A 22,555-nucleotide genomic window follows, 5' to 3' on the forward strand; every position below is an offset into this window, starting at 1 on the left:
GTCGCCATATCAACAGTTATTATTCCTGAACACTCCCGACGGTGTTCAGGGTATTTTAGATTTCTTCACTATAATACACACCTTCTAGGAACTATTTTCGAAGATAGCACTACACACTTCCCCGGATAATAATTAATTGGTCACGGCACTTAATACTTTTTTATTAGAACCGATACCATAGCGTTCAAAGTTTTGCCGATTCCAACAGTATGTATTACATGCTTATTATATGCTTGCTACATTAACTCTTCATGATAAGGCCTTCTCTGTGGTCACATGTACATACGTTTTACATGTAACATGTTTGAACTCTCTACAGTCCAAGGTGAAAGTCTACACATCCCTTGCACAGTCTTCACATTTTGCTGCCTTAAATCTAAAAAGTGTTTAGGTTAGACTTTTTTCCCCCTACTGATCTACACAACGTCCTCCACATTTTCAAAGTGAAAGAAAAGAAATGACTTATTCTGGTCCAAGTAAATTTGCCTACATAACTCATTTGCATGATATTGTGTAAGTGGGAAATGCTGGTCTTGAACGTACCTTGGTAAGATTTCAGGAAATAGAAAAGACTGCTCTATGAATATTTTATATGAGATGAATGCAGAGATGACAATCTGTAGGAGACTATGACACCACATTCCAAGACTGTCCTAATAACATCCTCTGGGATGCCCCTGGAACATACCGGGAACTAGACAAAATCTCCAGGGGACCATAATACAATGCCCAAGAACATCCTAAAAACGTCCTTGTGGACGTCCCTGGGTAAATGCGGGAACTACACAAACCTCCAGATGACCATGAAACAAAATCCTGACAACTTTTGGCACACAAAACGCGGGCGGTGAGGTCAGCATGTAATGGACATCATAATAACTTGTTATAAAGTTATACTGTGACCAAACCGGGACCTATACTGAACATCCTCTTCTGGTCCCGAGGTTAACGATATGTTTTAATATTCCTGGAACGTTCCCAGAACGTGAGTTGGATAAAGTCTCGCCAAAACCCTTAAAGGGACCTAATGGGAACTTTGCAGAATGTCCTTCGGACGTCCCCTGTTTGCTGGGTAGTGAATACAACCCTGTGTGTGACCCTTTTCTCTCACCATCTTTAAAAAAAGAGGCACCAGGGATAGCCACAAGATGTAGGATGACATTTCCTCTAAGCACTGATCTAAGGCCTGTTTTACCATTTCCTCCCAATGATTAATCTTAAGACTGTCATAGATTGATCCCTGTTTAACTATCTACTGTAGATCTGGGTGGAAAACCTGGAAAATCAATGGTCATGGTTCAGTTCTGTTTTCTGTAAGTACATGGAGTAGCCAGCCAAATAACAAAAGTAACCAACCAGGGAGTTCTGGGCTTAAGAGGTTCGGGGGGAAAACATTGCAGAACAAGCTCTATTTTTGTGGCCTCTGGTACATTCGAATGCCTTGAAATACACAGCTAATTTGAATACTATAACAACTTTACCTCTAAGATTGTGGTATTGAGTAAAAAGACATTACTTTACAATTAAAATTACTGAAAATGTATGAATTCAGTGTTTCAGATATCGTCTATAGGCCTATATGATCAGGACAATTTTTCTAAGTAAGATAACCTTTTTTTAACATTTAACCTGTGTCCTCTTGAGATTAAAGTCATATTTACAGTTTTACTGCAATATATGAATTGCCACAATAATGTTTGTTTGTCAAATGACAGTGCATTCGGAAAGTATTCAGACCCCTTTACTTTTTACACATTTTGTTATTTTAAAACCTTTATTCTAAAATGGATGAAATTGTTTTTTTCCCCCTCATCAATATACACACAATACCCCATAATGACAAAGCAAAAACTGCACATTTATGAAACAAAACCCCCCAGAAATAATGCATTTACATAAGTATTCAGACCCTTTACTCAGTACTTTGTTGAAGCAGCAATCACAGCCTCGAGTCTTCTTGGGTGTGACACTAAAAGCTTGGCAGAGTTTCTCCCATTCTTCTCTGCAGATCCTCTCAAGCTCTGTCAGGTTGGATGGGTAGCGTTGCTACACAGCTATTGTCAGGTCTCTCCAGAGTTGTTTGATCGGGTTCAAGTCCGGGCTCTGGCTGGGCTACTCAAGGATTTTCAGAGACTTGTCCCAAAGCCACTCCTGCGTTGTCTTGGCTGTGTGCTTAGGGTCGTTTTCCTGTTGGAAGTTGGTCCTTCGTCCCAGTCTGAGGTCCTGAGCGCTCTGGAGCAGGTTTTCATCAAGGATCTCTCTGTCCTTTGCACCATTCATCTTTCCCTCGATCCTGTCTAGTCTGCCGCTGAAAAACATCCCCGCAGCATGATGCTGCTGCCACCGCCATGCTTCATCGTAGGGATGGTTCCAGGTTTCCTCCAGACTTGACACTTGGCATTCAGGCCAAAGAGGCCAATCTTGTTTTCATCAGACCAGAGAATTTTGTTGCTCATGGTCTGAAAGTAATTTAGGTACCTTTTGGTAAACTCCAAGCAGGCTGTCATGTGCCTTTTACTGAGGTGTGTCTTCTGTCTGGTCACTCTACCATAAAGGCCTGATTGGTGGAGTGCTGCAGAGACGGTTGTCCTTCTGGAAAGTTCTCCCATCTGCACAGAGGAATTCTGGTGCTCTGTCAGAGTGATCATCTGGTTTTTGGTCACCACCCTGAATAAGGCCCTTGCCTGATTGCTCAGTTTGGCTGGGCGGCCAGCTCTAGGAAGATTCTTGGCGGTTCCAAAGTTCTTCCATTTAAAAATGATGGAGGCCACTGTGTTCTTCGGGACCTTCAATGCTGCAGACATTTTTTGGTACCCTTTCCCCTGTCTCGGAGCTGGACAATTTCTTCAATCATCATGGCTTGGTCGACTGTCGGACCTTATATAGACAGGTGTGTGCCTTTCTAAATCATGTCCAATCAATTGAATTTACCACAGGTGGACTCCAATCAAGTTGTAGAAACATCTCAAGGATGATCAATGGAAACAGGATGCACCCAAGCTCAATTGAGTCTCATAGCAATACTTATGTAAATAAGGAATTTCTGTTTGTTATTTGTACATTTAAAACAGTTGTTGCTTTGTCATTATGGGGTTTTGCATGTAGATTGATGATTTAATACTTTTTAGAATAAGGCCGTAATGTAACAAAATGTGGAAAAAGTCAAGGGGTCTGAATACTTTCCGATTGCACTGAATGTATTTTATTGGCTCTGCTGCTGTGGACACTTAGGGTAAGGAAAGCAATGTCATTTTGTAATTTGGGTGAACTATCCCTTTAACAGTTTGTACTTTCAATCAATCACTGTGGGTGGGACTGTCAGGGGAGGGGGCAGGGTGTTTTTGAGTCACAGAGTTGTTAGGGTTTCAGACCTGTCAATCACTGTGGGTGGGACTTAGAGAAAGGCTGTAGATTAGTAGTCAAGTCAGAAAAACTAGTCTAGTCTACTATTTTAATTGAATTTATTGCAGCAAAATCTAAATCTAGTCTGCACTTCAATTTAATGTATTGTGGCAAAAACCTAATAACATCTTTTGTGTTCTTTCAAGTAAACATTGATTCCCTGTTGAGAAAAAATATCGAATCACAGGAAATGGTTTTAAAAATGCTACATTTTCAGGGGGAGGACCCTCAGACCCCCCGCCAGATACAAAGTCAGGCACCCATGAATAGACCTACAGGTATGATTCAGTGGAGGCTGCTGTCGCGGGGCGGACGGCTCATAATAATGTATGGAGCGGAGTAAATGGAGTGTTATCAAACCATGTGTTTGATGTATTTGACACCATTCCAGTCATAATGCTCCGGCCATTACCACGAGCCCGTCCTCCCCAATTAAGGTGCCACCAACCTCCTGTGGTATGATTCCTTGTATCCTGATGACTAATATCCAATTGCTGGAAAAGAAACTTCAATTACAGAAGGACATCAGGGAATGCTGTATCTTTGTTTATACAGACACATGGCTTACATACAATTCACTCGACTGTGCTTTGTAATTTTGCGTATGGATCGTATGGTGGCTTCTGATTAGGGTATGGTGGAAGGTGAATGCTTCCTCGTTAACAATTCCTTGTGTACCGAAGTTGAAAACGTCTCGAGCTCCTGTTCACCTGACATGGAAGTTTCCGATGCCTCAATACCGACCCCACGATATGTCGAGGGAATTCACTTGTTATTATCACAGCTGTGTACATACCCCTACAAGCACACATCAAGGCCGCACTTACTGAACTATATAAGCACATTAATTAACCAGCAAGAATTGTCTCACCTGGAAGCAGTCTTGATTGCCGTGGGAGATTTTAACCAAGCAAATTGTAAACAAATGATTCCAAAGTATCGCCAACATGTAAACTGCCACACGAATGGAAACAACGTGGTGCTGGACCATGTGTACGCAAACAGCCGTGATGTGTAAAACGCCATCCCCCACCCTCACTTCGGCCAATCAGATAGCGTCTCTCTGTTCCTTCTCCATGCCTACAAGCAGCAACTCAAGAGGGAGCCATCAATACAGAGAATAGTGAGGCGCTGGACATAGGAGGCAGACTCGATGCTTGCAGGACTGTTTTTGAAAATACTGATTGGAATATGCTCAAAGATTCCTCAACCCAGGATTCATTCATCGACATTGAGGAATATACATCGTCAGTCACGGACTTCATTAGGAAATGCGTTGATGATGATGTACCCACAATAACAATCTGGACATACCCCAACCCAAAAACCTGGATGAACTGAGAAATCCATACCTTGCTGAGAGCCCGTAGTTCAGAATTCAATGTCAGCAGAACGAACCCCGACGACTCTGTGTCGCGCAACGCGTAGAATGCAAGTAGGTAGGAGCTCCGCAAATCCACCTGTGTGGTGCACACACACATAGAGTATATGCATTCATGCTACACACAAATTACAATGACTGCTACCAGACTCGATTTGCTCATACTGCACAATTTAAACACTTGCCCTCCAATCCCTCCTTGTGTAAATATTGTACTATAAATTGTGCCTTCCTGTATTATAATTATGCTAAAATGTCTATTCTATTCTACTCAGCCATTTACTTTATGTTCATATTTTTATTTTCTTATTTCTTATTGTTGTTGCATTGTCGAGAAGGAACCTGCAAGTAAGCATTTCGTTGGACAGTGTATACCATGTGTATCCTGTACATACAACTAATAAAACTTGAAACATGATTGAAGCATGTTGGTGATCAGGCACTGTTGTGTCATCAGCAAACTTGATGATTGAGTTGGAGACGTGTCTGGCCACGCAGTCAAGGGTGTACAGGAGGGGGCTGCGCACGCACCTTTGTGGGGCCCCCATGGCGAGGATCATCGTGGCGGAGGTGTTGTTGCCTACCTTTACCACCTGGGGTCGGCCAGTCAGGAAGTCCAGGATAGTTGCATAGGTCGGGCTTCAGACCCAGGGCCCCGAGCTTAGTGATGATCTTGAACAGGGAGAGGAAGTAGGGGGCTGAGCATGCACCCTTTTGGGGCACTGTGTTGAGGATCAGCTTGGCGGGATTGTTGTTGCCTATCTTCACCACCTGGCGTCGGCCCGTCAGGAAGTCCAGGCCCAGTTGCACAGGGCGCGGTTCAGACCAAGGGCCCCGAGCTTAGTGATGAGCTTGAAGGACACTATGTTGTTGAAGGTGAGTGTTCAATAAATGGTGTTCAATGGCGTTCAATCAAGAAATTGATAATAAAAACTTTTGCTAGACTTTTGACTGCTGAAAAAACATATATGTATATGTTATTGATTTATTGATCTAACCGAACACAGAGGGTGTTCTTTAATAGAATTCTCTTCAACATAATCCAGGTAGTGTCGGGCACACCCCAGGGCAGCTGTTTACTAATGACCTGTGTGTGTCTATGTATGCTGATGACTCAACATTATACACGACCGCTACCACAGCAAGTTAAATCACAACAATACTTAAGAAAGAGCTACAGTCAGTTTTAGAATGGGTGGCAAGTAATAAGCTAGTCCTAAATATTTCTAAAACTAAAACCATTGTATTTGGGACAAATCATTAACTAAAACCTAAACCTCAACTAAATCTTGTAATGAGTAATGTGGAAATTGAGCAACTGCTTCATGTCACCCTGGATTGTAAACTGTCATGGTCAAAACATATTGATTCAACGGTAGCTTCACTATCAACAAAACAAGTACTACAGGCCCTAGTTTTATTGCACCTGGACTACTGTCCAGTCATATGGTCAATTGCCACAAAGAGGGACACAGTAAAATTACAATTGGCCCAGAACAGAGCAGCACCTCTGGCCCTTAAATGTACCTCTGGCCCTTAGAGCTAACATCAATAACATGCATGTCAATCTCTCCTGGCTCCAAATAGAGAAGCGATTGACTGCATCACTGCTTGTCTTTTTGAGAGGTATTGACTTGTTGAAAGCACCGATCTGTCTGTTCAAACGGCTAGCACACCCATGCATACCCAACGAGACATGCCACCAGGGGTCTCTTCACAGTCCCCAAGTCCAGAACAGACTCTGGGAAACACACAGTACTACATAGAGCCATGACTACATGGAACTCTATTCCACATCAAGTAACTCAAGCAAGCAGTAAAATCAGATTTAAAAATCAGATAAAACTACACCTTATGGAACAACAAGGACAGGCACGCATACGCATATGCTAACATGTTCTAAACACACTACACAGACGTACATTGTAATGTTGAAATATTATGGAATTATATATTTTGTATTGTAATTATGTAGTAGTAGAGTAGTGGTGTAATAATGTGTTGTATGATGTTAAATAAAGCAGTACATGTTGGTTGATGTAATTGCCTTAATCCAGTTTGGACCTTGGCAGCAGCTAATGGGGATCCTTAATAAATACAAATGCAAATCTGTTGGCTTTTATCGTATTTTGGACCAGACTGAGGCACTCTCTTCACTTCCTATTGATCCTGCAGTGAGGATTCAACGCCGTTGAATGTTTTCATAATTTATCTGCAGATAATCGGCAAAAAGCAGTAGCAGCCTACCAGTATATGCACGTGCCACAAAACAATAATTAAGTGGATTTCAACTCATCGTTACCAGTTACATTACATAGGACGTGTAAATTCACTCACAGGAGATGAGGAAGAAGCATCATGCTCTCCTCCATAAATAGATTTGACTTCAGCCAACCACAGGGCACAAAAATAACACCGGTACCAAGAGGTGGAACAGACAGCAGATTGAAAAACTGTACAAACCAGCAGTCTCCCTGTCATTGCTCGCTTTGTGACTGACAGGTGCCTGTCCTACCAATAGATCAATGTAAGATGCACATCGTTCATTCTAGCGGGAGAAGACTACGGATTTTTCTGACTAGCGAATTGAAACATCTAAATGAAAAGAAACCTAGTTCATTTATGAAGTGGAAAAAGTAACCAGCTTACAATGACTCTGTTATTGTCTATTTAGCCGACGGGCCAGCACTTATGGAAAACACTGGGTTTTCCCCCTAGTATGGCTGGATAATTGGCTCAGATGAACACAGTAGGGCCATGTGGATCTGTTGTGTTTAGTATAGGGAAAGTGACTGAGCTCCTCTATGAGTGGGCTCCTTTTGATATCTCTGCAATACACGTATTAGTTGGTGTGTCTCTTGCTAGAGCGAGTATGAAAACCGTTAGATTTGCTTGAGTTTCTTGGATTTCAGAGCACTAGTCTATGGAGAAATCTTGCTTAATTGGTTGTGCATACAAATTGAGTGTGGAAACATTAGTGCAAAGTTGCTGCTCATGGCATGTTTATCCTCAACAAGTCTAAATTACTACTAGCACAAAGATCATCCATTTCTGACAGGATAGGTGGAGAGTTGTAGTATATCCTTGGGTAGAGGAGAGGCGGAGGGTTGTGCTACTGTGCGTCCCAAATGGCACCCTATTCCCTATGTAGTGCACCACTTTTCTAACGGCCCTTGTCAAAAGTAGTGCACTATGTAGGGGATAGGGTGCCATTTGGAACACAGTCTAGTATGACCTAGTTAACGAGAATGGGGAAAGGTGGGAAAGGACCCAGCAGGAGATATCGGAGATCAAACCACCGTATAACAGGCGAGCAGGCGCACATCACGCATCATCAGCAAGAAAGCACAGTGCCTAACAGAAAACAGCAGGGTGCCTGGGCCATGTGTGTGTGTGTGTGTGTGTGTGTGTGTGTGTGTGTGTGTGTGTGTGTGTGTGTGTGTGTGTGTGTGTGTGTGTGTGAAGGTGTGTGTGTGAAAACCGCAGGGTGCCTGGGCCATGGGGTAAAGGTGTGTGTGTGCAGGTTTACTTGCATCCATGTCTGTGTCTTGTGTGTGACTGCATGTTTTTCCCCCTAAAGTGTTATAGAGTACATGAACATATAACGACAGAATGCTATTTCCTGGATGTATTCACAACATGTGTATGTGTCTCACGTTAAGTCAAATATGTCTTTTACCTTTGATGTGCCCTACTTTTGTCAATTCTCTGTACGCCTGTGCCCTGCTTGTGTTATTCACTCTCACATGCAGTGTTCAGTCATGCATGTGTATATAATTTAGTGCCGTGGCGTAAGATTACAACTTGCGCACAAACTATTATTACTACATTGCAATTTCATAACATACCATATCTGAAGCGGAAGTATACTGACCCATATACTGAAAAGTACCACACATACGGTATTATTTATTGTTGGGATATAAGTCAACAAATGACTGCAGGGCCGTTTGGCCTTGTAATGGTAATGGGAGAGTCCCTCTAGATCAGTGGTCACCAACCTTTTCTGAGTCAAGATCACTTTCTGAGTCCAAAAGCAAGGCAGGATCTATTAAACATTACTTTAAAAAAACATAAGCGAATGCAACATTAACTTGTTAAAAAACAGTTCTGTAGCAATGAGGTTTGCGAAGTAGGCTATAGGCCCAATACATTATTACTGCATACTGGCTTTGCTTGAATTGACTTGCCAATGCTGTTCTTCTCAGAGCATTTTGACATTATACTGAACAAAAATATAAATGCTACATGTAACGTATTGGTCCCATGTTGCATGAGCTGAAATAAAAGTTCCCAGAAATTTTCCATATGCACAAAAAGCTTATTTCTTTCAAATTTTGTGTACAAATATGTTTACATCCGGGTTAGTGAGCATTTATCCTTTGCCAAGATAATCCATCCACCTGACAGGTGTGGCATATCTAGAAGCTGATTCAACAGCATGATCATTACACCGGTGCACCTTGTGCTGGGGACAATAAAAAGCCACTCTAAAATCTGCAGTTTTGTCACACAACACAATACCACAGATGTCTCAAGTTTGAGAGAGCATGCAATTGGCTTGCTGACTGCAGGAATGTCCACCAGAGCTGTTGCCAGAGATTTTAATGTTAACGTCATTTTAGAGAATTTGGCAGTGCATCCAATCGACCTCACAACCACAGACCACGTGTAACCACGCAAGCCCAAGACCTCCACTTCCGGCTTCTTCACCAGCGGGATCGTCTGAGACCAGCCACCCAGACAGCTGATGAAACTGAGGAGTATTTCTGTCTGTAATAAAGCCCTTTTGTGGGGAAAACCCATTCTGATTGGCTGGGCCTTTCTCCCCAGTAGGTAGGCCTGGCTCCCAGTTGGGTGAGCCTATACCATCCCAGGCCCACCCATGGCTGCGCTCCTTCCCAGTCGTAAAATCCATAGATTAGGGCCTAATGAATTTATTTCAATTGACTGCATATGTCGGGGGTCACTACTTCACAGGAGAGCCGTTTAAACTTTAAAAAAGTTTAAACAGAAGAAATGCCTTCTGGAACATGTGAACTTTCATGTGCTTTAATAACAAACTTGTATGCCATCTGTAAATACAAATAAAATTGTTAAATGACAAGCCTAGTTGGTTTGGCCACATAAATAGACAGCAACCTTCCCACTAGCCATGATTGGCTGAGATAGAGTTCAGTGATTGGCTGAGATAGAGTTCAGTGTGTCAAATTGGAGGGCCTGTTGTCCGGACCTCTGGCAGTCTCTATGGGGGTGCCACAGGGTTAAATTCTCGGGCCGACTCCTTTCTCTGTATATATCAATGATGTCGCTCTTGCTGCTGGTGAATCTTTGATCAACCTCTACGCAGACGACACCATTCTGTATTCATCTGGCCCTTCTTTGGACACTGTGTTAACAAACCAAACGAGCTTCAACGCCATACAACACTCCTTTCGTGGCCTCCAACTGCTCTTAAATGCTAGTAAAACTAAATGCATGCTCTTCAACCAATCGCTGCCCTCATCCGCCCGCCCGACTAGCATCACTACTCTGGACGGTTCTGACTTAGAATATGTGGACAACTATAAATACCTAGGTGTCTGGCTAGACTGTAAACTCTCCTTCCAGACTCACATTAAGCATCTCCAATCCAAAGTTAAATCTAGAATCGGCTTCCTATTTCCTACCGATCCTTGACTTCGGCGATGTAATTTACGAAATAGCCTTCAACACTCTACTCAGCAGATTGGATGCAGTCTATCACAGTGCCATCCGTTTTGTCACCAAAGCCCCATATACTACCCACCACTGCGACCTGTATGCTCTCGTTGGCTGGTCCTTGCTACATATTCGTCGCCAGACCCACTGGCTCCAGGTCATCTATAAGTATTTCCTAGGTAAAGCGCCGCCTTATCTCAGCTCACTGGTCACCATAGCAACACCCAACCGTAGCACGCGCTCAAGCAGGTATATTTCACTGGTCATCCCCAAAGCCAACACCTCCTTTGGCCACCTTTCCTTCCAGTTCTTTGCTGCCAATGACAGTTATTTGCTACCAAATGAGAACTTGTTCTCAACTGGCCTACCTGGTTAAATAAAGTAAAAAATAAAAAATAATAAGTAGACTGGAAATGCCGAGAGTTGAGTTTGGATTGGTCTGCCATATAGCATGCTTCTGTCTATTTGAGCTGGTTCTATTTGAGCTGGTCAGTATGTCTAGGTAGTCCTCTCGAGCTGCTTTGAAAAAAATGTATTGCGTATTAAAACTTCATAAGCCTAATGTCAAGTTAAAGTGTACTGTTAGCTAGCTAACGTTACGTGTATGCTCTCCACTTTCTGGAGGACTGAGTTTTGAGACAAGTGGAATTTGAGTATGATAGCTAAGGAGATGGAGAAAACACCTGTTTCCATCCTCATACTAAGAGCAACCATGGCGTCCGAAGGAGATGCATCCATCGATGATTAGTTCGGGTAAGATAGTCTAGCTAGCTACATTTTCAGATTTTGTCAAAGTGTTTTCATTTCAATTTAAAGTGTACTGTTAGCTAGCTAACGTTAGCTGGCTGGCCAGCTAGCTATTGTTCCATGTGTGATCTTATTATTTGTATCTCAGACCCATTTGCTTGACTAGTTATAGCCTAATGTTAGCTACTGTAGTTAACATTAAACCAGGTTGGTTAGCTACCTACAGATTCCTGCATGGTAGTAACGTCATGAGTTAAGATAGTGCCGGAAGAAATGGCAGCCGTTTTACAGGCGCCTAACCAATTGTGCTATTATGTGGGTTTTTTTTGCGTTATTTGTAGCTTATTTTGTACATAATATTTTGTACATAAAGAGCTTCTGGATATTAGGACAGTGACCACTCACCTCGGATTAGACAAAGATTTTTTTCTTCAAAGAGCAAGACGCACAGGATGTACTTCAGACACCCGACAAGGCCGAAATCCCCGTCATAGGCAAGAGAAAGAGACACAGAGCGGGGTGCCTCGTTAGGATCTGCCGACGCCCCTTACCATCAATATTACTTGCCAATTTACAAACATTGGACAACATTGATCACGAATATCCTATCAATGGGACATCAAACACTGTAATATCTTATGTTTCACCGAATCGTGGCTAAATGACAACATGGAAAACATTCAGCTAGTGGGATATACTCTGCACCGACTAGACAGAACAGCACACTCCGGTATGATGAGGGGGGGGCGGTCTGTGTATATTTGTAAACAACAGCTGGTGCACGAAATCTAAGGAAGTCTCTAGATTTTGCTCGCCTGAAGTAGAGTATCTCATGATAAGCTGTAGACCACACTATTTGCCACACTATTTCATCTACTTTTTCGTGTCTGTTTATTTACCACCACAGACGGACGCTGGCGCTAAGACCGCACTGAGTCAGCTGTATAAGGAAATAAGCAAACAGGAAACCGCTCACCCAAAGGCAGCGCTCCTAGTGGCAGGGGACTTTAATGCAGGGAAACTTAAATCAGTTTTACCTCATTTCTATCGGCATGTTAAAAGCGCAACCAGAGGGAAAAAAATTCTAGATCACCTTTACTCCACACACAGAGATGTGTACAAAGCTCTCCCTCGCCCTCCATTTGGCAAATCTGACCATAATTCTATCCTCTTGATTCCTGCTTACAAGCAAAAATTAAAGCAGGAAGCACCAGTGACTGTCTATAAAAAAGTGGTCCGATGAAGCAGATGCTAAACTAAAGGACTGTTTTGCTAGCACAGACTGGAATATGTTCCAGAATTCTTCTGATGGCAATGTGGAGTACACCACATCAGTCACTGGCTTTGTCAATAAGTGCATCGAGGATGTAGTCCCCACAATGATTGTACGTACATACCCCAACCAGAAGCCATGGATTACAGGGAACATTCGCACTGAGCTAAAGGGTAGAGCTGCCGCTTTCAAGGTGTGGGACTCTAACCCGGAAGCTTATAAGAAATCCTGCTATGCTCTCCGACGAAACATCAAACAGGCAAAGCGCCAATACAGGACCAAGATTGAATCATACTACACCGGCTACAACGCTCGTAGGAGGGCAGGGCCTGCAAACTATTACAGACTACAAAGGGAAGCACAGCCACGAGCTGCCCAGTGACACGAGCCTACCAGATGAGCTAAATACATTCTATGCTTGCTTCGAGGTAAGCAACACCGAGGCATTGATGAGAGTATCAGATGTTCTGTGTGATCTCGCTCTCTGTAACCAACATGAGTAAGACCTTTAAACAGGTCAACAGTCACAAAGCCGCTGGGCTAGACGGATTGCCAGGACTTGTGCTCCGAAGCATGTGCTGACCAACTGGCAGGTGTCTTCACTGACATTTTCAACATGTCCCTGATTGAGTCTGTAATACCAACATGCTTCAAGCAGACCACCATAGTCCCTATGCCCAAGAGCACTAAGGTAACCTGCCCATAGCCATGAAGTGCTTTGAAATGCTGGTAATGGCTCAAATTAACACCATTATCCCAGAAACCCTGGACCCATTCCAATTTGCATACCGCTCAAACAGATCCAGAGATGATGCAATCTCTATTGCACTCCACACTGTCCTTTCCCACCTGGACTAAAGGAACACCTATGTGAGAATGCTACTCATTGACTACAGCTCAGCGTTCAACACCATAGTGCCCTCAAAGTTCATCACTAAGCTAAGGATCCTGGGACTAAACACGTCCCTCTGCATCTGGATCCTTGACTTCTTGACGGGCCGCCCCCAGGGGTGAGGGTAGGTAGCAACACATCTTCCACGCTGATCCTCAACACTGGCGCCCCTCAGGGTTGCGTGCTCAGTCCCATCCTGTACTCCTTGTTCACCCACGACTGCATGGCCAAGCATTGTTCCGACACCATCATTAAGTTTGTAGACTACACAACAGTGGTAGACCTGATCACCGACAACAAAGAGACAGCCTATAGGGAGGAGGTCAGAGACCTGGCCGTGTGGTGCCAGAATAACAACCTTTCCCTCAACGTATTCAAAACAAAGGAGATGATTGTGGACTACAGGAAAAGGAGGACCGAGCACGCCCCCATTCTCATCGACGGGGCTGTAGTGGAGCAGGTTGAGAGCTTCATGTTCCTTGGTGTCCACATCACCATCAAACTATAATGGTTCAAACACACCAAGACAGTCGTGAAGAGGGCACGACAAAACCTATTCCCCCTCAGGAGACTGAAAAGATTTGACATGGGTCCTCAGATTCTCAAAAGGTTCTACAGCTGCAACATAGAGAACCTCCTGACTGGTCGCATCACTGCTTGGTACAGCAACTATTCGACCTCCAACCGCAAGGCACTACAGAGGGTGCTGCATACGGCCCAGTACATCACTGGGCTAAACTGCCTGCCATCCAGGACCTCTATACCAGGCGGTGTCAGAGGAAGGCCCTACAAATTGTCAAAGACCCCAGCCACCCCAGTCATAGACTGTTCTCTGCTACCGCATGGCAAGCTGTACCGGAGTGCCAAGTCTAGGACCAAAAGGCTTCTCAACAGCTTTCACCCCCAAGCCATAAGACTCCTGAACAGGAAATCAAATGGCTACCCGAACTATTTGCATTAACATTAATAATAGTTTATTTTAAAATGACCAGAGGAAATGAAATATTCCTCAATATAAAAAAATACACAAGCCGCTAAAGAGAATCTTGCAAGCTTATCGAAACGCTTTTCTATACTCATTCATTGCAGCTGCAGTGCTGGTTGTAGCGTGAGTGGAAGTAGTGAGAACACACATTTAAGACTTGTAAAAGTGTTGAATAAAATGTTGATAGTGCTGATTAGCAACTTTAACATGAATTTACTTTTAAAAACAGCAGCTCTTTGCTGTATTCATTGTCTCTCTTTAGTCATGGTTTTAAACATTTGGAAATCTCACAGTATCAACTTTGCAGTGGCTTTGTTTTATGTCTCTGGCTCGAGGAAACTGCAGACACAGTGATCTGAACCATCTGCTTGGCCAGCGATAGGCCTATAGGTGCACTTGCTCTCTGGGCCTGCCGGGTATGAAGAGTTCTACCTTCAGACACATTAAATGGTTCAAAATAGGAACACTTTGCCTTCTTGGCGCTAGTGCTGCTGAATCATGTGCACCTACCACCAACAGCGCTAAACAAAGAAAGAATTATAGGAACGCAAGGCTTTATCGTTAATTTTTTTTTTACAGAAATGTTTGGTAAATGACTACAAATGCCTTAGAGATTGAACAGGTTGATGACCACGATCGACTGGTTGGTGACCACTGCTCTAGATGATCATTGTTCTCTGAGTTGCATTTCTCCTCCATCTGAACATTGCCTTAGATAGACGTCTCACAAAAAAAGCTAATTTGGGCTCTGGTAATGGATGAAACTCCTTAAATTCATGTTTTTGGGCAACAAGCCATGCGATTCCTTTATAATAGAAAAAAATACTTACATAACCCATGTTATGAGAAGTGAAAGGCACTCTGCCAGGCACTCAGCTCTGCAAAAATACCACAGAGCCTCTATTTCCATCTCAGCCTAACTAACTTACTAAGTCTCCCACTCCTTCTCCTCTCTCTCACATCTCTATTTATTCTTTCTTTCTGTCTCTCTCTTCCACGCACATCTATCCCCCCTATCTATTTTCCTTTGTCTGCCCCGTGACCGTGGCTGTGAGTGCAGGTTCTAGGGGTGGTGCAGAACTTCAAAGGGAAGACCCTGCTGAACGAGATACCACCGGAGGAGAGAGTGGTCGGCAGTGTTCCTATGATGGGCCAGCCCCGCATCATGGACAACACCATGGAGAAGTACATAGCCTCACAGGTATTTTCAGCTACACTTCACTGCAGTAGGCTAAATACAATATAATGTGCTTTTGCTTGGAATACAGTTTTCTAGAGTACCTTGTTTGTCAACCTCAGTCCATTCTGCTGTGTCCAACATACAGAAAGACACATCAGATACAGTATATCCTTCATTATCTGTATAGAAAGATAAAAATGTCTTCCAGATGTGTATTATGAAGGTTGAAAATTGACCAAAGAATATGAACATTGACAAAAATATACATTGGGGTTTGGAATATAAAGTATGTATCACTTTGGGTTGAGAGTCTCATCTTCTTAGTTTTGTAGTCCAGGTAAAATTTCTATAAGCTCTTACAATGCCTCTGGCAAGAGGTACACAATCCCAGTCCCTGAAAATAGTCTGTCTACTAATCATCTGTATACAGGTGATTAGCAAGAAGCCACACACATTGTTACATTGGGCTAAATCGCACACTGTTTAAACTGATCATGTAAGAATGAAATCCTGCATGCCTCGTTACCTGTCTATACAAAGTGTCTTGATAGCAAAGCTGTTCGGGTATAAACATTGTGTGTCAAATTGGGTTAAGTAACCCATTTGCTGTGTATTGATTAAAACACTGTTCAGAACATTGGGAGCAACAGTTACCACATACAGTTAAAGTTTACATACACCATAGCCAAATACATTTCAACTCAGTTTTTCACAATTCATGACATTTAAACCTAGTAAAATTCCCTGTCTTAGGTCAGTTAGGATCACCACATTATTTTAAGAATGTGAAATGTCAGAAAAATAGTAGAAATAATGATTTATTTCAGATTTTATTTCTTTCATCACATTCCCAGTGGGTCAGAAGATGACATACACTCAATTAGTATTTGGTAGCATTGCCTCTAAATTGTTTAACTTGGATCAAACATTTCTGTTAGCCTTCCACAAGCTTCCCACAATAAGTTGGGTGAATTTTCCTCCTGACCCATTCCTCCTGACAGAGCTTATGTAACTGAGTCAGGTTTGTAGGCCTCCTTGCTCACACACACTTTTTAAGTTCTGCCCACAAATGTTCTATAGAATTGAGGTCAGGGCTTTGTGATGGCCACTCCAATACCTTGACTTTGTTGTCCTTAAGCCATTTTGTCACAACTTTGGAAGTATGCTTGGTCCCATTGTCCATTTGGAAGACCCATTTGCAACCAAGCTTTAACTTCCTGACTGATGTCTTGAGATGTTGCTTCAATATATCATCATAATTTTCAATCCTCATGGTGCCATCTATTTTGTGAAGTGCACCAGTCCCTCCTGCAGCAAAGCACCCCCACAACATGATGCTGCCACCCCGTGCTTCACGGTTGGGATGGTGTTCTTCGGCTTGAAAGCCTCCCCCTTTTTCCTCCAAACATAACGATGGTCATTATGGCCAAACAGTTCTATTTTTGTTTCATCAGACCAGAGAACCTTTCTCCAAAAAGTACGATCTTTGTCCCCATGTGCAGTTGCAAACCGTAGTCTGTCTGTTTTTTTATGGCTGTTTTAGAGCAGTGGCTTCTTCCTTTCTGAGCGGCCTTTCAGGTTATGTCGATATAGGACTCGTTTTACTGTGGATATAGATACTTTTGTACCTGTTTCCTCCAGCATCTTCACAAGGTCCTTTGCTGTTGTTCTGGGTCCTTTGCTGTTGTTCTGGGATTGATTTGCACATTTCGCACCAAAGTACGTTCATCTCTAGGAGACAGAATGCGTCTCATTCCTGAGGGATATGACGGCTGCGTGGTCCCATGGTGTTTATACTTGCATACTATTGTTTGTACAGATGAACATGGTACCTTCAGGCATTTGGAAATTGCTCCCAATGATGAACCAGACTTGTGGAGGTCTACCATTTTTTTCTGAGGTCTTGGCTGATTTCTTTTGATTTTCCCATGATGTCAAGCAAAGAGGCACTGAGTTTGAAGGTAGGCCTTGAAATACATCCACAAGTACACCTCCAATTGGCTCAAATGATGTCAATCAGCCTATCAGAAGATTCTAAAGCCATCACATCATTTTCTGGAATTTTCGAAGCTGTTTAATGGCACATTCAACTTAGTGTATGTAAACTTCGGATCCACTGGAATTGTGATACAGTGAATTATAAGTGAAATAATCTGTCTGTAAATGATTGTTGGAAAAATTACTTGTGTTATGCACAAAGTATTGTGGAGTGGCTTGTTTTAATGACTCCAACATAAGTGTATGTAATCTTCCGACTTCAACTGTATGTGTTGACTGAATATAAGCTAAATAATCAAGTTGATGGTGCAGTCATATAGCCTCGGCACCTACATAAAGCTGAGTGACTCACTCATTCATAGCTTTGGATCAAAATAAATATGTACCAACATTCTTTCTGATAGACTTTAATAAAGAAATGTTTTGGTTATCCAGACCTGGACACCATGTATTATAATAGTCCATTATGCACTATTAGCAGGAAAATAGATTCTTTACAGTATTTTGATACTTTGTGCAAGGCAATTGATCAGCATTAAAAACTTTGTGGATGGGGCCTCCCAAGTGGCGACGCGTTCTAAGACACTGCATCGAAGTGCAAACTGCGTTTCGAAAGATGCTGGTTCGATACCTGTCCCGTCCTGTCCCGACTGCAACCGGGAGACCCATGAGGTGACTTTGGGCTTTTGGTTTCATCTCCCTCTAAAAACAGAAAGAAATAATTCTAAATAACAAACTGTCTTTATTTACAAATTAGTAAGAATATCTCACCCCATGTTCAAGAATGGCCTTTTTCTCACTCACTTTAGGTTATTTGAAATCTCCAAAATATTGTTATTTTTTTAAACAAAGCGATTATTATTATCATTCTTAATTAATTTAGAATGATATAAAGCCCCTTAGATATTCTCACAGATCCGATTTGCTCTAAAGAAAAATGCCCCTTAGATATTAATTTAGAATCCTCCAATCATCTAAATCTAATTATTGGCGGAGAGTCACGTCATTGAAAAAAGTATTTTTCAATATACTGTAGGCCTACCGTCGGCGACATGAGTCTCACTAGTGTTGAAAAGCATATTAAGTTAGAAGCAATAGGATTTGAAGCAATAGCCTACCCACCGTGGTCAACTATTTCAGCACCGTTGGGGACTGGTCTTGATAAATCAATGAGATTTGTATTTTCACTGAATTTCCATTTGGGTATTGGTTAGACTACAATTAGGATGTGGAAATGTTATGCTCTTATTACTGTAGCCTACTCCCGACCGTCACGTAGTACAGTGCCATATTTTCCTAACGGAAACACTGAGGGTTTCGTTTTTCTTGGAATAGAAACACTATAATATTAATTAAATTAAGCTACATTTCTTAAAATCAATCCCATATACTATGTTCTTACAATAAAAGGTTTTAAATTCTCTAGTACAGCCAATATTGAAGGCTATCAAATGCTTCTCAAACATATCCTCTGGTGGTCAAGCTAGCACTAACTAGCATTAATGGTAACAATGGCTGACAATTAAATAACTTGCCATAGATCTCTGCGGCAGCCTGCAAGGTGTGCTGCAGTATGAAGCACACCTTACAGGAAGAACCACTGCACTTTGAATGCGCTGAGGGGCTTGTTAGGCTGTCTCTCCACATACCCACACACACCTGCATGCACACACACACACACACACAAACAAAGTGGGCAAAGTAGCATGAGGCTAGCACACTGTACAGCTCCTGGGTTGCCTCTATAAGCATAATACAGTAGCATTGCTCCTGAAGATTAATGATGTAGCCTTTGCAGACCCTATAGCGAGGGGAATGCAAGGTCATGCATTACAGGGACATACAGTATGTCACCGGCCCCCTTGGTAATTTTGAAGATGAAGTGCCTTATGGAGACCCCGTGCTCCCCCTATTTGAAATCACAATGAGTCCAGGGGAAGTTACATTGGGCCATTCATCAACGCAAAGGAGGATGACCACATCTCATTAGATTGAGGTGTGTGAGGTGAATAAGAACGAGGAGATGTGGAGAGGTGTGTTTGTGTTTGCGTTCATAGATGCATGCATGGGTGAGAGGTAGATGAGCAAAGCATTAATGGCAAGAATAGTCAAATATGTAGTAGTTGAGGTTTGAGGGACTATATGTACTTTAGAAATCCAAAAACACCCAGTGGAAACCTAAACTGCTGTATGGATTCACTCATTGCACAGTTTAGTGTAGCAGCAGGGAGACTGTAGCTAAATGCATTTCCACACTAAATGCATTGCCACACACAACATCAACATGGCCATAGGCCATCTTCAAACTCAGTACAGAAGGTGACCCAAATAAATCTGACACATTAGGATGCGTTAGAAAACCTTTTGGATCCAGGCTCACTGATCGCTTTGACTGCCTGGCTGCCTGCTTCAGTGTTCATAGATTTTAAGGGAGGTAAATTAAACACGCATACACCATCCCATAATTAAGCCAGTAGTTAGTAGTGAAGGATATCATGCCTTGCTAAGTAAGAAAGAATGAAAAATAATACACAATTATTATTTTAAAAGGCATTTTCCCAATTGATACTATTGGTGTATATAGGATACATGAATTCATCTGAAAACAATAACTAAAGCTAAGTTAAGTTATTATAAAAATGTATAATTCATGTTGTGGAACACGTAACCCCATCCATCTACAAGCACTGTGTATTTCCAGTAGCTTGGAAGTTTTCAGTGTCAGGCCAGCAGTTCTGTTCTTCTCTCCTGACAGTTACAGTTGAAGTCAGAAGTTTACATACACTTATGTTGGAGTCATTAAATCTTATTTTTCAACCACTCCACAAATTTCTTGTTAGCAAACTATAGTTTTGTCAAGTTGGTTAGGACATCTACTTTGTGCATGACATAAGTCATTTTTCCAACAGTTGTTTACAGACAGATTTATTTCACTTATAATTCACTGGATCACAATTCCAGTGGGTCAGAAGTTTAATTACCCTAAGTTGACTGTGCCTTTAAACAGCTTGGAAAATTCCAGAAAATGATGTGGTCTTTAGAAGCTTCTGATAGACTTATTGTCATCATTTGAGTCAATTGGAGGTGTATCTGTGGATGTATTTCAATGCCTACCTTCAAACTCAGTGTCTCTTTGCTTGACATCATGGGAAAATCAAAAGAAATCAGCCAAGACCTCAGAAAAATAATGGTAGACCTCAACGGTAAACCTGGTTCATCTTTGGGAGCAATTTCCAAACGCCTGAAGGTACCACGTTCATCTGTACAAACAATAGTACGCAAGTATAAACACCACAGGACAACGCAGCCGTCATACCGCTCAGGAAGGAGACATGTTCTTTCTCCTAGAGATTAACGTACTTTAGTGCGAAAAGTGCAAATCAATCCCAGAACAACAGCAAAGGACCTTGTGAAAATGCTGGAGGACACAGGTACAAACGTATCTATATCCACAGTAAAACGAGTCCTATATTGACATAACCTGAAAGGCCACTCAGCAAGGAAGAAGCCACTGCTCCAAAACAGCCATTAAAAAAGCCAGACTACAGTTTGCAACTGCACATGGGTACAAAGATCGTACTTTTTGGAGATAAGTCCTCTAGTCTGATGAAACAAAAATAGAACTGTTTGGCCATACTGACCATCGTTATGTTTGGAGGAAAAAGGGAGAGGCTTGCAGGCTGAAGAACATCATCCCAACTGTGAATCACGGGGTTGCAGCATCATGTTGTGGTGGTGCTTTGCTGCAGGAGGGACTGGTGTACTACACAAAGTAGATGGCATCATGAGGTAGGAAAATTATGTTGATATATTGAAGCAACATCTCAAGACATCAGTCAGGAAGTTAAAGCTTGGTTGCAAATGGGTCTTCCAAATGGACAATGACCCCAAGCATACTTGCAAAGTCAAGGTATTGGAGTGGCCATCACAAAGCCCTGATCTAAATCCTACAGACAATTTGTGGGCAGAATAGAAAAAGCGTGTGCGAGTAAGGAGGCCTACACACCTGACTCAGTTACACCAGCTCTGTCAGGAGGAATGGGCCAAAATTCACCCAACTTATTGTGGGAAGCTTGTGGAAGGCTACCGTAAACGTTTGACCCAAGTTAAACAATTTAGAGGCAATGTTACCAAATACTAATTGAGTGTATGTTAACTTCTGACCCACTGGGAATGTGATGATAGAAATAAAATCTGAAATAAATCATTCTCTCTACTATTTTTCTGACATTTCATATTCTTAAAATAAAGTGGTGATCCTAACTGACCTAAGATAGGGAATTTGTACAAAGATGAATTGTCAGGAATTGTGGAAAAACTGATTTTAAATATATTTATCTAAGGTGTATGTAAACTTCCGACTTCAACTGTATATCTTAAGAATATCATGGAATATAATTGAACATTTTCATTTCTCTTAGAATAAAAACCTTAGTGTAACAACAGTTTTAGTAAGTAATACTGATGAGTAGGGTGTGTGCGTGCAGGACAGAGGAATAGCAATTCTTACACTATTGTTCTAAATTCAATCACCTTCTTCATCCTCATCATTCAGTTCATTGAAATTGCAAGTCGTGCAGTTAGAGACACATTAGCGCCTTGGGATCCAAAAGCATAATCAGTGCTCTAACTCCCCATTGCGCTGACCTGGAGAAATGAAGTAGTGACGCAGGGTACCGTACTAATCCACAAATTACCTCAATGTCCCACAGCATAATCTGAAATCTTTTAGTTGAGCAACCACTGTTGAGGCAACCCAAGAGCTGTACACTGTGCTAACCTCATGCTACTTGGCCCACTTTGTGTGTGTTGTTTGTGTCTGTGTGTGTGTGCGTTTACATTTTGTGTGTGTGCATGCGTGTGTGGACTGTCAGCCTAACAAGCCCCTCAGCGCAATCAAAGCAACTGACTCATTAGCTCGAGGTTATGTAAGGGTCGTTATATAATTAAAATACGGAAAGCAAGAGATGTTGGGGACCAAAATGTCACAGGACTGA

The 22,555-nt window shown here is 42.2% G+C and overlaps 1 protein-coding gene across 1 annotated transcript in view; it reads left to right on the plus strand.

Moving 5' to 3' along the window:
- The window catches only part of LOC112260359 (phospholipid phosphatase-related protein type 5-like), a 58,654-nt gene that overhangs the window by 33,974 nt on the left and 2,125 nt on the right, over positions 1-22,555 (plus strand). The window contains exon 5 of the mRNA XM_024435401.1: positions 15,441-15,581. Within this exon, the coding sequence (XP_024291169.1) occupies positions 15,441-15,581 (141 nt within the window). The remainder of the gene's footprint in view (positions 1-15,440; positions 15,582-22,555) is intronic.

The sequence above is a fragment of the Oncorhynchus tshawytscha genome, linkage group LG10, assembly GCF_018296145.1.
Source record: "Oncorhynchus tshawytscha isolate Ot180627B linkage group LG10, Otsh_v2.0, whole genome shotgun sequence".
Classification (NCBI taxonomy): Eukaryota; Metazoa; Chordata; class Actinopteri; order Salmoniformes; family Salmonidae; genus Oncorhynchus; species Oncorhynchus tshawytscha.